The sequence below is a fragment of the Myotis lucifugus genome, unplaced genomic scaffold (genome assembly GCF_000147115.1).
Source record: "Myotis lucifugus unplaced genomic scaffold, Myoluc2.0 scaffold_562, whole genome shotgun sequence".
Lineage (NCBI taxonomy): Eukaryota > Metazoa > Chordata > Mammalia > Chiroptera > Vespertilionidae > Myotis > Myotis lucifugus.
The window spans coordinates 489,212-501,707 of NW_005871610.1; the positions used below are offsets into that span (position 1 = coordinate 489,212).

General features: G+C 60.4%; 2 protein-coding genes across 7 annotated transcripts; one reads left to right on the forward strand and one right to left on the reverse strand.

Annotated features, from left to right (window-relative positions):
* Positions 1–583: 583 nt before the first annotated feature.
* Positions 584–9,606, reverse strand: SLC25A45 (solute carrier family 25 member 45). 6 transcript variants are annotated; one of them, XM_023745642.1, is made up of 7 exons: positions 9,529–9,606; positions 8,714–8,837; positions 4,749–4,792; positions 4,532–4,603; positions 4,100–4,285; positions 1,616–1,874; positions 584–1,481 (listed from the first exon to the last, which is right to left on the reverse strand). In XM_023745642.1, the coding sequence occupies exons 1-7, from the start codon at positions 9,541–9,543 to the stop codon at positions 1,213–1,215; spliced, it is 969 nt and encodes a 322-aa protein (XP_023601410.1). In that variant the 5' UTR covers positions 9,544–9,606; the 3' UTR covers positions 584–1,212. The 6 variants fall into 6 exon arrangements, with proteins under 6 accessions (XP_023601410.1, XP_023601409.1, XP_023601408.1 ...); XM_023745641.1 differs by having other exon boundaries at positions 584–1,457; positions 9,175–9,604; XM_023745640.1 differs by having other exon boundaries at positions 9,175–9,604.
* Positions 9,607–9,627: 21 nt separating this feature from the next.
* Positions 9,628–12,340, forward strand: FRMD8 (FERM domain containing 8). The gene is made up of 4 exons (XM_023745653.1): positions 9,628–9,677; positions 9,737–9,896; positions 10,162–10,246; positions 11,410–12,340. Exons 1-4 carry the CDS (start codon positions 9,628–9,630, stop codon positions 11,427–11,429), a joined length of 315 nt encoding a protein of 104 aa, XP_023601421.1. The 3' UTR covers positions 11,430–12,340.
* Positions 12,341–12,496: the final 156 nt, after the last annotated feature.

Here is a 12,496-nt window from a genome sequence, read left to right on the forward strand (position 1 = left end):
TGGGCGACTGAGATAAGTAAAGAAAGCCTATGCTACGGATGGGACCGTCTAGGCAGACACCCTGCTGCGGGCACACTCACAGCTCTCAGTGAGGGGCTGGCGGGGGCAGGGGGCGGGGGCAGGACCACGGAAGCAAGTGGGGTGCTTGGAGTTAGCACAATGCCACTGCCTTCAGCAGCCATTTCCCGGGCTGCTCTGAGCACAGGCTCCGAGCTGGGAAATGATCAGATGTGCGACCCGCCTCGAGCAGCTCCCCGTTTAATGGGGAAGCTGAGGACACAGGTAGGGCTGACCCCAAAGTCAGCCTGGGGAGGCGAGGAGGGACCAGGAGACAGAGCTCCGTCTGGGTCTGGGAGGGGCCCAGCCAGAGGGATGATGGAGTCACCCCTTGGCAATGCCCAGTGTTGGCCGGGAGGGACTAGCGCAGTGATGGCGAACCTTTTGAGCTCGGCGTGTCAGCATTTTGAAAAACCCTACCTTAACTCTGGTGCCGTGTCACATATAGAAATTTTTTGATATCTGCAACCATAGTAAAACAAAGATTTATATTTTTGATATTTATTTTATATATTTAAATGCCAGTTAATAAAGAAAAATCAACCAAAAAAATGAGTTAGCGTGTCACCTCTGACATGCGTGTCATAGGTTCGCCATCACTGGACTAGACCTTCCAGGCTGGGGGTGATGAGGGGCACAGCTTGTGCTGGGGCAGGGCTAGGCTGCCCAAGCTGCTGAGGGAGAGGGAGCTGGCGGAGGGAGGTGCCCCATCAGGAGGGGTGGAGTTCGGGCTTTTCCCTGGAGGGGGTGGGAGTCGCTGAAGGATGTGACAGCAGGAGGTGTAAAGGCCACACTTGAGTCACGGGGGAGAGGTGGGAAAGGAGATGGGGTGGGAGGCGGCTGAGGGCGCCGCCCTGGAATCCAGGGGAGAGTTAGCAGCCAGGCAGGTGGAGGGTAAAGTCACAGGGTGGCCGGGATGTCTCCAGCACCACCGCTTAAGGTAGCTGTTTACGAAGGAATCAGGACGGGGGCGGGCCTGCTCCTCACCACCTCCCCAGCCCCATCTGCACCTTCCAGGCCGGGAGGTGCCTCGACAGGAAGGCTGAGACTCTCGCATTGAAATCTCAACCTGGTGCTTTCCACTTGGCCTCCGACCTGGGCCGGTGGGTGGCGGTCCGTCCCACCTGGGGAGCTGCGGGCAGCGCCTGTGCAGCCTCATCCCCACAAGTGGAGGAGGTACTCGTAGCTGAGGAAGGTGACGGCGTTGACAGGAAAGGCGCGGGCACTGTTGATGGTCAGCCCCCGGAAGAAGACCCCCAGGCCCTCCTGCCGGGCGCTGCTCACCATGCAGTCCAGCAGCCCCTGGTACTCCCTTTGCCCCAGCCCGGCCATCTGCATCCGCGACTTGATCACGTCCAAGGGGGTGGCCGTCACCCAGGAGGTGATGCCTGCAAAGCCCCCTGCCACCAGCACTGTGGTCGAGCCTGGGGTCATGGGAGGCCGGGGCAGGGTCAGACCCGGGAACACCCTCCCCGGCCCTCGCCTCCCCCCTCCTCCTCGCTGGACCAGCTCCCCACCTCACTCCTCTCTGCCCCCCCCCTCACAGCACCTCACTTACTGGGGTTCTGGCCGTCTGGCGTGACTTGGCGACAGAGCCATTCGTAGCTGACGAAGTAGATTCCCAGTGTGGGGGTGTCCCTCAGCGTCAGAGCCCAGGCTCCCCGGAACAGCCCCCGCGGCCCCTCCTCCTGGAAGATGGAGGCCGCACAGTGCACCGGCCCCCGGTACCGGGGTGGGGGGCCCCCCTGCCGCGCCCTTGGCTCTGTCTGGTTTTGTAGCCGAACTTTGATGAGGTCAAAAGGGGCCAAGCAGTAGGCCTGCAGGGAAAGAAGGGTGAAGGCCCGGGTGGGGCCAGCTGGTGCTGAGGAGGAGGAGGAAGGCAGAGGGCATCTTCCCGCAGGACCGCCCGCTGCCAGCGCTCAGCTTCTCATACTCAAAGCTGGGGATGGGCCAGGGATCCTCCCCGAACCCAGGACTGAGCGGTGACTGGGTCTGAAGAAAGGGTGCAGGCTGCGCCCACGCACAGGGTAAGTAGGTCACCGCGTTCATGTTGGGGTCTCAGCCCCTACCTCCTGTGCACACCTCTCAGGGGGCAAGCGCTGGGCCCGCCTTCCTGCCTCTCACACACCCTCAGCTACTGGTGCCACATAGGTGGCCGTGCGTCTGTAGGTCCTAGAGCTCTTATCACTGGCTGAGGCACCCAGAACTCAGATTCGGGGTGGTACTGGCACCTAGGTGGGTGCTGGGAGGACATGGAGGGTGGTTGGGGGAGGGGCTGGGGTGTGAGTCAGGGAGTCAACCAGGTCGAGATCAGCGAGGAGAGAATTGAGGCCATAGCGAGGTTAGCGCAGCATTTGGGGGCGACATGAGATGTGTGTGTGTGTGGGGTGTGTGTGTGTGGGGGGGGTGTGTGTGGGGTGTGTGTGTGTGTGTGTGTGGTGTGTGTGTGTGTGTGTGCGCGTGTGTGTGTGTGTGGGGGGGTGCGTGTGTGTGTGGGGGGTGTGTGTGTGGGGTATGTGTGTGCGTGCGTGTGTGTGGTGTGTGGGTGGAAGGTGGGAGGGCTCAGTCCCTCAGCCGGGAGATGGCTGATGGCAGAGGAGACTGGCGGAGGCTCTGGCAATGATCTTTAGAGGGTGGAGGCCAAGCTGGCCGGCTTCCTCCCCTGCGAGAGGGGCCCTGATGTCGCAGGCTCCCGAGCCCTCGGCTCCAGAAGCTGAGGGGATGGCTGGGCCTAAGGGAGGGTGGCAGGTAGGCCCACCCTCCCCATCCCACGCCGACGGGGACAGTGGGGACATCAGGCTCTGCTGCACTGTGACGGGGTCAGCCTTCGCCAGCCCACAGCAACTCTCCTGCCCAGCAGAGGTTGTCAGTCTGCCCTGTGCTAACCCGAGTCCTGCCCAGCCTCCCTCCCACCTCCACACAAGACACACTTTCTGCCCCAAGACTGAAGTCAGGGGCTCTACAGCAAGCGGCTGCGGTCGGTCCCCGGACCCAGTCCCCATCCCACCCCCAGCCCCAGGACTGTTATCTGTTCTACTTTCCAAAGAGCTGGGGGGAGGCTGGCTCAGGCGCTGGGCCTGGCTGGGCCTAAATCAGGCCGCCTGGCCTGCAGCCTCAGTTCTCTTCCTTGTTTCTGGGGGTGCCAGGTCTCAGGGCGTGGGAAATATGCAGGCACGCGCCCTGCAAAGAGGGGCAGGAGAAAAGCCAGGCCCTTTGGGGGTCTCATGAGTTATTAATTCACCTTAGTGAGCCCTCGGCCTGTTCCTTGTCCTTGCTCTCTGCCTGCGAGTCTGTCAGGAGCCTCAGGGCAGATGCCAACTAGAGGGTGACCTGAGGCGCCTGGCGGGTGTGGGCGGGGCAGGCACACATCCTCTGCCTCTATGCTCAGAACCCCCATTCAGCTGGGGTTCCCCTGGTGCCTGGAGGCCCCTCTTCCCCCCACCCCACCCCTCAAAAGCCCAGGTACTTAAGTGCTGAGAACAAAAACCGAAAACAAATGATTGGGGTCACTTAATGATTAATTCCCGGGACCTCTCCCAGCGAGACCTGTGGACTGGGGCTCGGTGACTCCCAACCGCCCAGGCTGCAGGCACAGGGGCTGAGCAGGGCAGGGCGGGGAGAGCCAGGACCACGTCAGGGCAGGGCTCCCCTTGGAGAGACCCTCCCTACAGCTCTGAGGTTGGCAGGCCCCCCCGGAGGTGGGCAAGCCCTGTCCACCTCAGAGTGGGGCGTGGGCTGCTCTATGGTGTCCTCTTGGCACCATCTCCCCCGCCCACCCCCCTGAGCTCTCTCTGCTTTGGCCTCTTCTGTTCTGCACCCACCCTCCAGGCCTGCAGGGTGGACGGCCCGCTCAGCCAGGCCAGGCCTCTGGGAGCAGCAGGAGCTGCCAGTTCCCCTCCGCCTCTCACATTCCGGGGGGGACAGCCATGGCCTGCAGCTGTGGGTCCGCAGATGGGGCTGGGAGGGGCAAGACCGAACTGACCACCTCTGCCCCCACATGTGCGTGTGCGTGTGTGTGTGCGCATGCCCCCGCCGCCCTGACCTGGAGGAAGCCCCCGGTGCAGCCGGCTACGAAGACGTGCGTGTAGCTGGGCGGCTGGAGGCGCCGCTCGTGGTGGGAGGTGGCCGTGAGCACCAGCAGGGTGTTGCTGTAGACCCCGAACAGGACCGAGTTGACCACGGCTATGCTGGCGATGGGGAAGCTCATGCCCTTGAAGAAGCCCAGGATCTGCAGGGGGAGGACGCCCTGGGGTGGGTGGGGGACCTGGCCTCCCCTTGGCCCTTCCCAGCCCCGGCCTGGAGGCCACACTGAGCCCAGCAGGTGGCGGAGGCGCAAAGCTACCACCCAGCCCCAGCGGGAGCCCCAGACTTGGGTCTTCTCTCTCCCAAGGACAGAGCCCCGCCTGGGAGGAGGGAGCTGGTACTGACGCTCAGATGCCTCCCACCCCAAAGCCCCGGAGAAGCAGCCACCCACCGACTCATGGCGGTAAGTCTTGACCGTACAGTCGATGATGCCTCGGTAGGTGTTCTGGGTCTGTAGCCGCACCTGGACGGGAAGGACGGACAGAGCGGGACGCCCGCGGGGCAGCAGAGGCAGGAAGGAGCCTGTCAGCCAGGCCCTGCCCTCGGGGCGGCCTGCCCTTCGGTTCAGGTGCCATCTTTCCCTCCTCGGGCGCCTCCCCTACACTCACCTTCACAGTGTCGAAGGGGTGTCCCAGCACCAAGCCCAGTGCTCCTGTAGTGACAAGAAGGTGCTATAGGTGAGGCCAAGCCCCAGGCTGAGGGAGCAAGTCTGCGCTGAGAGGAAAGAGGGGTTCAGGCAGGAGAGAGGGTAGGGCCTTCCACAGGCTCCACAGAAACCCCGCTGGCCCCGTGCGCCTCCGCACCAGGCACTGGGCTGGGAAGGGACAGGACCAGGGGACAACAGGAGGGCGCCCCAACCTGGCCTGAGGGCATGCTTGCAGAAGGGAGAAGCCAACCACAGACTTGGGGTCCTCACTGGGCGCCCACACCCCAGTGCCTTGCTGGCTTCTCTAGCCATGACTCTGGAGGGGTCTCCATCGCTCCTGCCTCCCTGACAGTTTTTCTCCTCCCTCCCTCTTTCCCTCCCTCCCTCCCTCCCTCCCATCAACTCACAACCACTGTCCAGTTTGGGGCCTTGGTCCAGACCAGGCCCTGCCCCACCGGCGCTCTGCCCTGTCCGCCTGCAGTGCGTCCTTAGGGGAGTCTCGCTGGCCCCAGGGGCGGAGGGCGCAGCCCCCGGCCATCTCCCCGCCTCCTGGGCTTGCTCTCTGCAGCAGAGGCTGGTCCTGGAGCCTGGGGAGAGGTCGCATCCCCCGAGGCAGGTTCAGAAAGTCCCTCTATTTCTCCTCAGAGAAGTGTCCCCAGAAGCTGAGCTGGGCCTATAGCACAGCTGGCCTCAGAGTCCGGGCCTCCGTTCATTGCCAGGCAGGGCACAGGCCGAAAGGGGGACACGGGACAGCAGGTGAGGTCAAAGGTGAACTTCTTTCGGAGCCCCACACTGGGAGAGCGGGGTTCGAGGTGCAGGTGCTGTGGGTGCCTCCGGGAGACGCTCACCTTGGCTCCCCCTCTTGGCAGGTGTCAGGCAGCGGGGCCTTGGGACAGCACCCTGCCACCTGTGCCTTCCTGGCCTCTTCCCTCACACGGCTCCCAGCAGGCTCTGGGACCGCTGGCCGCGGACGCTCGGGGAGCCAGGACTTTGGCCTCAGCTCCTCCTATGTCACCTACCTTCCCCAGGAAGTGACCCACCACGGGGGGGACGTGACAGAAGGAGGAAAGAGGTCTCACCGGAGATCCAGCCGGCCACAAACTCCTCCACAGGCATCGTCCGGCCCGGTGGGGACGGTGGCTCCCGCAGAGCGGACGCGGTGAAAGTGTAACTACCCTCTCCCGCCCCGAGCCCGGCTGATAACCTCCCACTAATGTTTAACCCAGGCCTTGGGCACCAGGAGAGGGGAGCAAGCCAGCCTGGGTGGGCCCTGGCGGCCTGGGAGGCGTGCAGTGTGAAATCTCATGGGGCCCGATGACGGCCCACGGTGACCTGCCAGCCCTGCCAGCCACGGTGGGCCTTGAAGTGTGAGCTGGACTGGGCCCCTCCAGGTGCCTCGGTCGGCAGTGGATTAATGAGTAGTACACTGGGTACGGGTCCCTGGTAGGGCCCGCCATCCCAATGGGGGCCCCCCCGCAACACACAGCAGTCGCCCCGACTAAAAACACCCACCCTTCCCCACCAGGGGCACTGCCGGGGGCCCGGGTTCTTCCTGGCCCCGGGAAAACAAGGAATTTGGCCGCTTGGAACCCCCCCCCCCCCCCCCCCCCAGTGACTCACCGGGGCCTGGAGCCAGGCCTCCTCCCAGGGTTGTTTACCGCGGGACTGAGTCATCCGCAGCCTCCTGTGGCTCCTCCTCCTGAACCTCATGGGGGGTGGGGGGACTGAGTGTATAAAGGGTGGAGCACTTCTCTGCTTTGGAGGATAAGGCTTTGACTGCCACTTCTCTTTGCACAACTACAACCCAAACTGACAGGGCAGGGACCCGAATCCCTCTCCTGCAGGATGAGGGAGAAGAGGGGACGGAGAGGAGGGGGCTCTTCTTCTTTTTTTAAAAAAAAATATATTTGTATTGATTTCAGAGAAGAAGGGAGAGGGAGAGAGAGATAGAAACACCTATGATGAGAGAGAATCACTGATTGGCTGCCTCCTGCACATCACACCCAGGCATGCACCCAGAGGGGGATCGAACCATGACCTCCTGGTTCATAGCTTGATGCTCAACCACTGAGCCACACCAGCCGGGCTGTTAGTTATCTTGAAGGCTTCGAACAATGTGTGGCACAAAGTAGACACTCAATAAATATTCATGAAAGGACGAATGAGCAGACGGGTCAGGGGCAGCATCAGTGGACAGCCCTGCACCAGCCCTCAGTCCCAGTTCTCTCCCCCCATCCCCAAAGGGCCCTAAGAATGTAAGGCCCAACAAGACCCCTCCTGCCCCTCCAGAACCGGTTGCAGCTCTTGGTTTCCCATCAGATGTTCCAAGGACCAGTCCTGCTCGCCCTTCTCTCCCTTCGCCAAAGCCGATCCCATCCACCCACTACTGTCTCGTGCGAGGTTAGGTCCTAGGAAGCAGGGTTTCATCTCTGACATCCTCCCCCTGGAGCTGCCCGGGGCTCCTTGGGCTGCCCCAAGACCTTCCCGCGCACTGGCCTCTCACGGAGGCTGGGCTGCAATGCTCCTTCTGCTGGTTCTCTCTTGAGTGATGGTGGAAAATCCCTTCTGTGGGCCTCAGGCTACTTAACGCGTGCAAAAGTAGGGGACCAGCCCTGCTGATTGCTGAGTCTAAGGCCTTGGCTCTAAAGGTTAGCGCTCCCCAGTGCCTTGTAGAAGGACAGCCTCCAGTCCTGACTAGGTCTCCTCCAGTCCTGCAAGTCCTACCTGGTTAACCGTCCGCCTGGCAGAGCAGAACTCTGATCTCGTCACTGCCAAACCCACCACACTCCCCCCACCCCCCTGCCCTGGTATCCCCCTCTCCCATAGGGTGCCACCCACTTCCCAGCCTCACCTGCTGTGCTTTGATTGCCCAGGGCTTCCCTGGTGTCCTAACCTCCCCCTGCAGCTCCCACTCCCCGAAAGCCCTAGCCGGTTTGGCTCAGTGAACAGAGCATTGGCCTGGGGACTGAAGGGTCCTGGGTTTGATTTCAGTCAAGGGCACATGCCCAGGTGAGGGCTTGATCCCCAGTAGGGGGCGTGCAGGAGGCAGCCGATCAATGATTCTCTCTCATCATTGATGTTTCTCTCTCTCTCCCTCTCCCTTCCTCTCTGAAATCATTAAAAAAAAAAAAGGGAATCTCTGCTCCTCCTTACCGGCCTGGGTTTCAGCTTCCTCACCACCACACCTGCGCCAGGCCTGAGCTTGTTACTTAATCTTTTTTATTCTGTTTTATGATCATAAAATGGAGATATATACTCAGTGTGTTCTAAGGATTAAAGCACTTAGGCTGGGTCTGGCATATCCTCTATGCTCCACAGACGGCAGCTACTATTACTCTGATTTCCACTCCCAGGGCCATGGGGAGTGGAAGGGGGCCTATGCAGAGGGGATGCCCAGGAATTGAGGACCGTTCCCTTCCTGCTTGTGGCATTTTATGATTTTTAAGGCAATCTTGTCATCTTACGTAGTTTTAAAGTGTTTCTATTTCACATTGATGTTTCTCTCCCTCTCCCTTCCCTCTCTCTCTAAAATCAATAAAAATATATTTAAAAATTTTTAAAAAATTTTTTAACACTTTAAAAAATAAATAAACCGCCGAAACCGGTTTGGCTCAGTGGATAGAGCGTCGGCCTGCGGACTGAAAGGTCCCAGGTTCGATTCCGGTCAAGGGCATGTAACTGGGTTGTGGGCACATCCCCAGTGGGAGATGTGCAGGAGGCAGCTGATCGATGTTTCTCTCTCATCGATGTTTCTAACTCTCTATCTCTCTCCCTTCCTCTCTGTAAAAAATCAATAAAATATATTTAAAAATAAATAAATAAATAAATAAATAAACCATAAGCTTCGGTGTCTCACCCAGGTCTCCCTCCCCTGCTAGCCGGGCCCCGAACGCAGTAAGCGCTCAGCTGCACGGAACTGTTGCTCACTTTGCGCCAGCAGGTTAGGGAGGCCGCCGAGCCAGCGTCCTGGGCGGAGGGTCAGCGCTGAGAACCAGGACGGAGATGCCGGCTCCCACTGCGCCCTCTTCTGCGTCTGAGTCCTCGGGTCCTTCTGCAAAGGAGGGCATTGCAATTGTCTCGAGTGGGTCCTGAGAGCCGGCTAAGAGCTGTTTCAAATACCGAGGCAACGAGGCCCGAGCTAGGAGCTGGGGCTGCCCCGATGCCAGGGAAGCAGGGCCTGGTGAGCCACTCCTCCGCCCTCCGCAAACCCCTCTTGGTTCTGCTGATCACCACGGTCACTGTGGTCACTTGGAACAACCTCTTGTTCCTCTGGTTCAGGAAGGCGCCCCATGGACCTGTTTTTCTCCCCGAGATCCACCCCTCAGGCGCACAAGCTGGCGTTGCCAGGGCATGTTGGCGACGTGGCCCTGGGGACAGGCGGTTCACACCTGCTCGTCCAGCCCCAGCGCCTCTCCCGGCCTCGGGAAGGCCTCGCGGTCTCTGAGCCCGTGTCTAAGGCAGCAGGTGCGCAGGTGCCCGGCCTGGTCCTCGGAGGGCATCCCCCTTTCACAGACGAGGAAACAGGCCCGGAGGCGAAGGGGCTTGTCCAGGAGGAGTCAGGACGGGGCGCAGTCTCCTGACCACAGCGAAGGGCCCGTCACCCCTCACGGTGCTGCAGCACAGGCGGCTGCCTGGGTCACCTGCACCCAGCACCCAGCACCGTGTGAACCCGCCGCGTCCCAGGAGGGGAACAGGCCCAAAGTCACTACGCCCAGATCCCCGATTGCCTGGACCTCCCACACCTTGTTAGAGGCCATCGGTGTGGGGGCCACTCGCCTTTGGTCACAGGGGTTCGCAGCGCGGCCATCCCAGGGTGTGACCCAGGCGTGCCAGGCCTGCGCATGCGCAGGACCGCGGGCGGCCGTGGACGCACAGGCACCGGGCAGGGCGCGTGCGTGGCGGCCCCGGGCTCCCATTGGCTCCCGCGGGCCGGGGGGGCGGGGCTTGCAGCGCGGCGCTTCCTCTGCCCGCGCTTCCGCGTCGCAGCCCGGGAGCTGGAGCCGGAGTCGGGGAGTCGGAGTCCTGGCGGGCGGCCGAGCCGAAGCGGAGCTGGGGGTCGGAGTCCAGGCAGCGGCCGGGGCGGAGGCGGCTGGCACTGCGTCCCTGCGAGGTGAGCGCGCGGCGACGCCCGCCCCCGCCCCGAGGTCGCGCGGTGCCCTCCCTGCCTGGGCTGCGGGCGAGCCGCTGCTGACCGCCAGGGCCTGACCCCTCCCACCAGCCCCGACCTGGCGTTGGCTGAGGACCCGCGTCCGCACCCCTCTCCTCTGCGCACAGCGCCTCCAGCCGCCGTTGTTCGCTGTCGCAGATCCGCCCGGGACCCCTTCCTTCCTCAGCCCCGGACCCCCAGTGACTGCTCTTTCTCTTTCCCTCCGCAGATGGACGGGACAGACGGCAGTGCCGGGCAGCCCGGCCCCGCCGAGCGGTCCCATCGAAGCAGTGTGTCCTCCGTGGGAGCCCGAGGTGGGTTCCTGTCCCCATCTCCCCGCTGTCCCCTTCTAGGGCCCCAGCCCGGAGGGGTGGCCCTGGCCCCTCATCTGCTCCATTAAAGAGAATCTGTGTTAATTAACAAATAAGACACGTTGAGGTGTGGAAAAGTGACCCACGTCTATCCGAGGTCCTAGGTACTGTTACTAGGCTACAAGTTGGGTACTCTTTAAAAAATATATATTTTTATTGATTTCAGAGAGGAAGGGGGAGCGAGAGAGATAGAAACATCAATGATGAGAATCATTGATCGGCTGCCTCCTGCACGCCCCCCATCGTGGGTGAGCCCACAACCTGGGCATGTGCCCTTGACTGGAATGGAACCCAGGACCCTTCAGTCCAGCAGCCGACAGGCCGACTTTCTAGTCACTGAGCCAAACCACCTAGGGCTGGGTACTCCTTTTAAAACTTTTCTTAAAATTGATTTTTAGAGAGAGAGAGACAGACATTGATTTGTTGTTCCACTTATTGATACATTCATTGTATGTGCCCTTACTGGAATCAAACCCACAACCGTGGCGTATCAGGCTGCCACTCCAACTGTACTCTCCTGGACTCTCCCTTTCCTCCTTCGTAAACTGAGCTTGTCACACGTAGCTGTGAAATTCAAGTCTTATGAATGAAAAGTGACACTCACTTTCTTTGTTGGATTTCTTTCACACAAACACCCTTTGGAAAGCAGGGGTCATTATTTTCATCTTATAGGAAGGAAACGGCCCTGGAGAGGTTGTGTCACAGGATACCAGAGCCTTTGGTGCCTTGGTTTTCCCTGCCTGAAAAGTGGGTCTGAAATTCAGCCTCCTGGAGATTATTTTATGATTTCCCAAGAAAGTACCTGCGGCCTCCAGCGTCGCTCGGTGGTTGACCGTTGACCTATGAACCAGGAGGTCACAGTTCCGATTCCTGGTCAGGGCACATGCCTGGGTTTCGGGCTTGATCCCCAGTAGGGGGCGTGCAGAAGGCAGCGGATCTATGATTCTCATCATCGATGTTTCTATCTTTCCCTCTCACTTCCTCTCTGAAATCAATAAAAATACATTTTTTTTTTAAAAGAGAAAGTAGCTGTTGGGGAACAGACTGGGGATCTAAAAAGCACCTTCCCTTGTATTAATGATAAACTACGCCCTCGCCTTCCACAGGCTTCACCTCCACTCTTTGAGGGAGGGGTCTTAGCCCGGCTTTACGGGTGAGGCAGCCGAACTCACACTGACCTGCCGAAGTCAGCCAGCTAGCCAGGAGCCGGCCGAGGACTGGAACCGGAATATACTGGCCTCCACGCTCAGTGCTCCTTCAGGGCAGCTGCGGTTCCAGGGATGGGGGTTTGCATCTGGCTGCTCTTCCAAGGGTCTCCCTGTGGCTCTGGGCTCCAAATAGGAATCCCAGAGGATCTCACAGGGAAGGCTCAGCTTCTTCCCCTGGCCTATCCTGAAAGCCATGGTATTGCGTTCTGAGGCTTGAAGAGTTCAAAGGGAGCTGAGCCCTGGATCTTGCTTTGCCCTGGACTGGCCTTGAATCCTCAGTCCCCATCTTAGCCTGGGCCAGAGAGAGACAGCAACTTGCCCTAGGACAGTGGTTCTCAACCTTGGCTGCACATTAGAATGAGACCCAGAAATCAAGATTTTAAAAAGATTCCCAGGTGATTCTAATGTGCAGCCAAGGTTGAGAACCGCTGCCCTAGGATAATAGTGGGTCCCCAGCACGCCCCCTCCCAACCTGATACACCAACTGCTGTAAATCTGATGGATTAAGCCCGTCTGCCTCCATCCCCACCGATGTTCTCCTTCATGGAGGAAGCACAGAACAGCCCTTGGGGCTGCCAGGGGAGTGTGTGGCCAGCCCTAATTTGAACCTTCGGGGGTTAGGGACCAGTCCCTGGGGCAGAGTTGCTGGTTTTCTGGGTGGTTTGAGCATCTTGAGTTGAGTAAGTCCTAACAGAATTCTTTCACAGGGGTCCTTTGGAGACTGTCTCTGGGTGTAGCCTAGGTCACCCAAGGGTGTAGAGTGGAGGGCTCCAGCCCCAGTGGGACATGCCTGTGCCTGAGCACTGGCCCAGCTGGGCCCTGCCTGGGTTTCATTGCAGCAGCTGACGTGCTGTTGTATCCTGGCGGGATGACACTGTGGCTGCCTCTGGGAAGAAGAAGAGAGCCTGCTCGTCCCTCATGGCCACTGAAGCCTGCACCCGGGCCAATCCGGGGAGGCCCTTTCCAGCTATCCGGGAACGTGGGC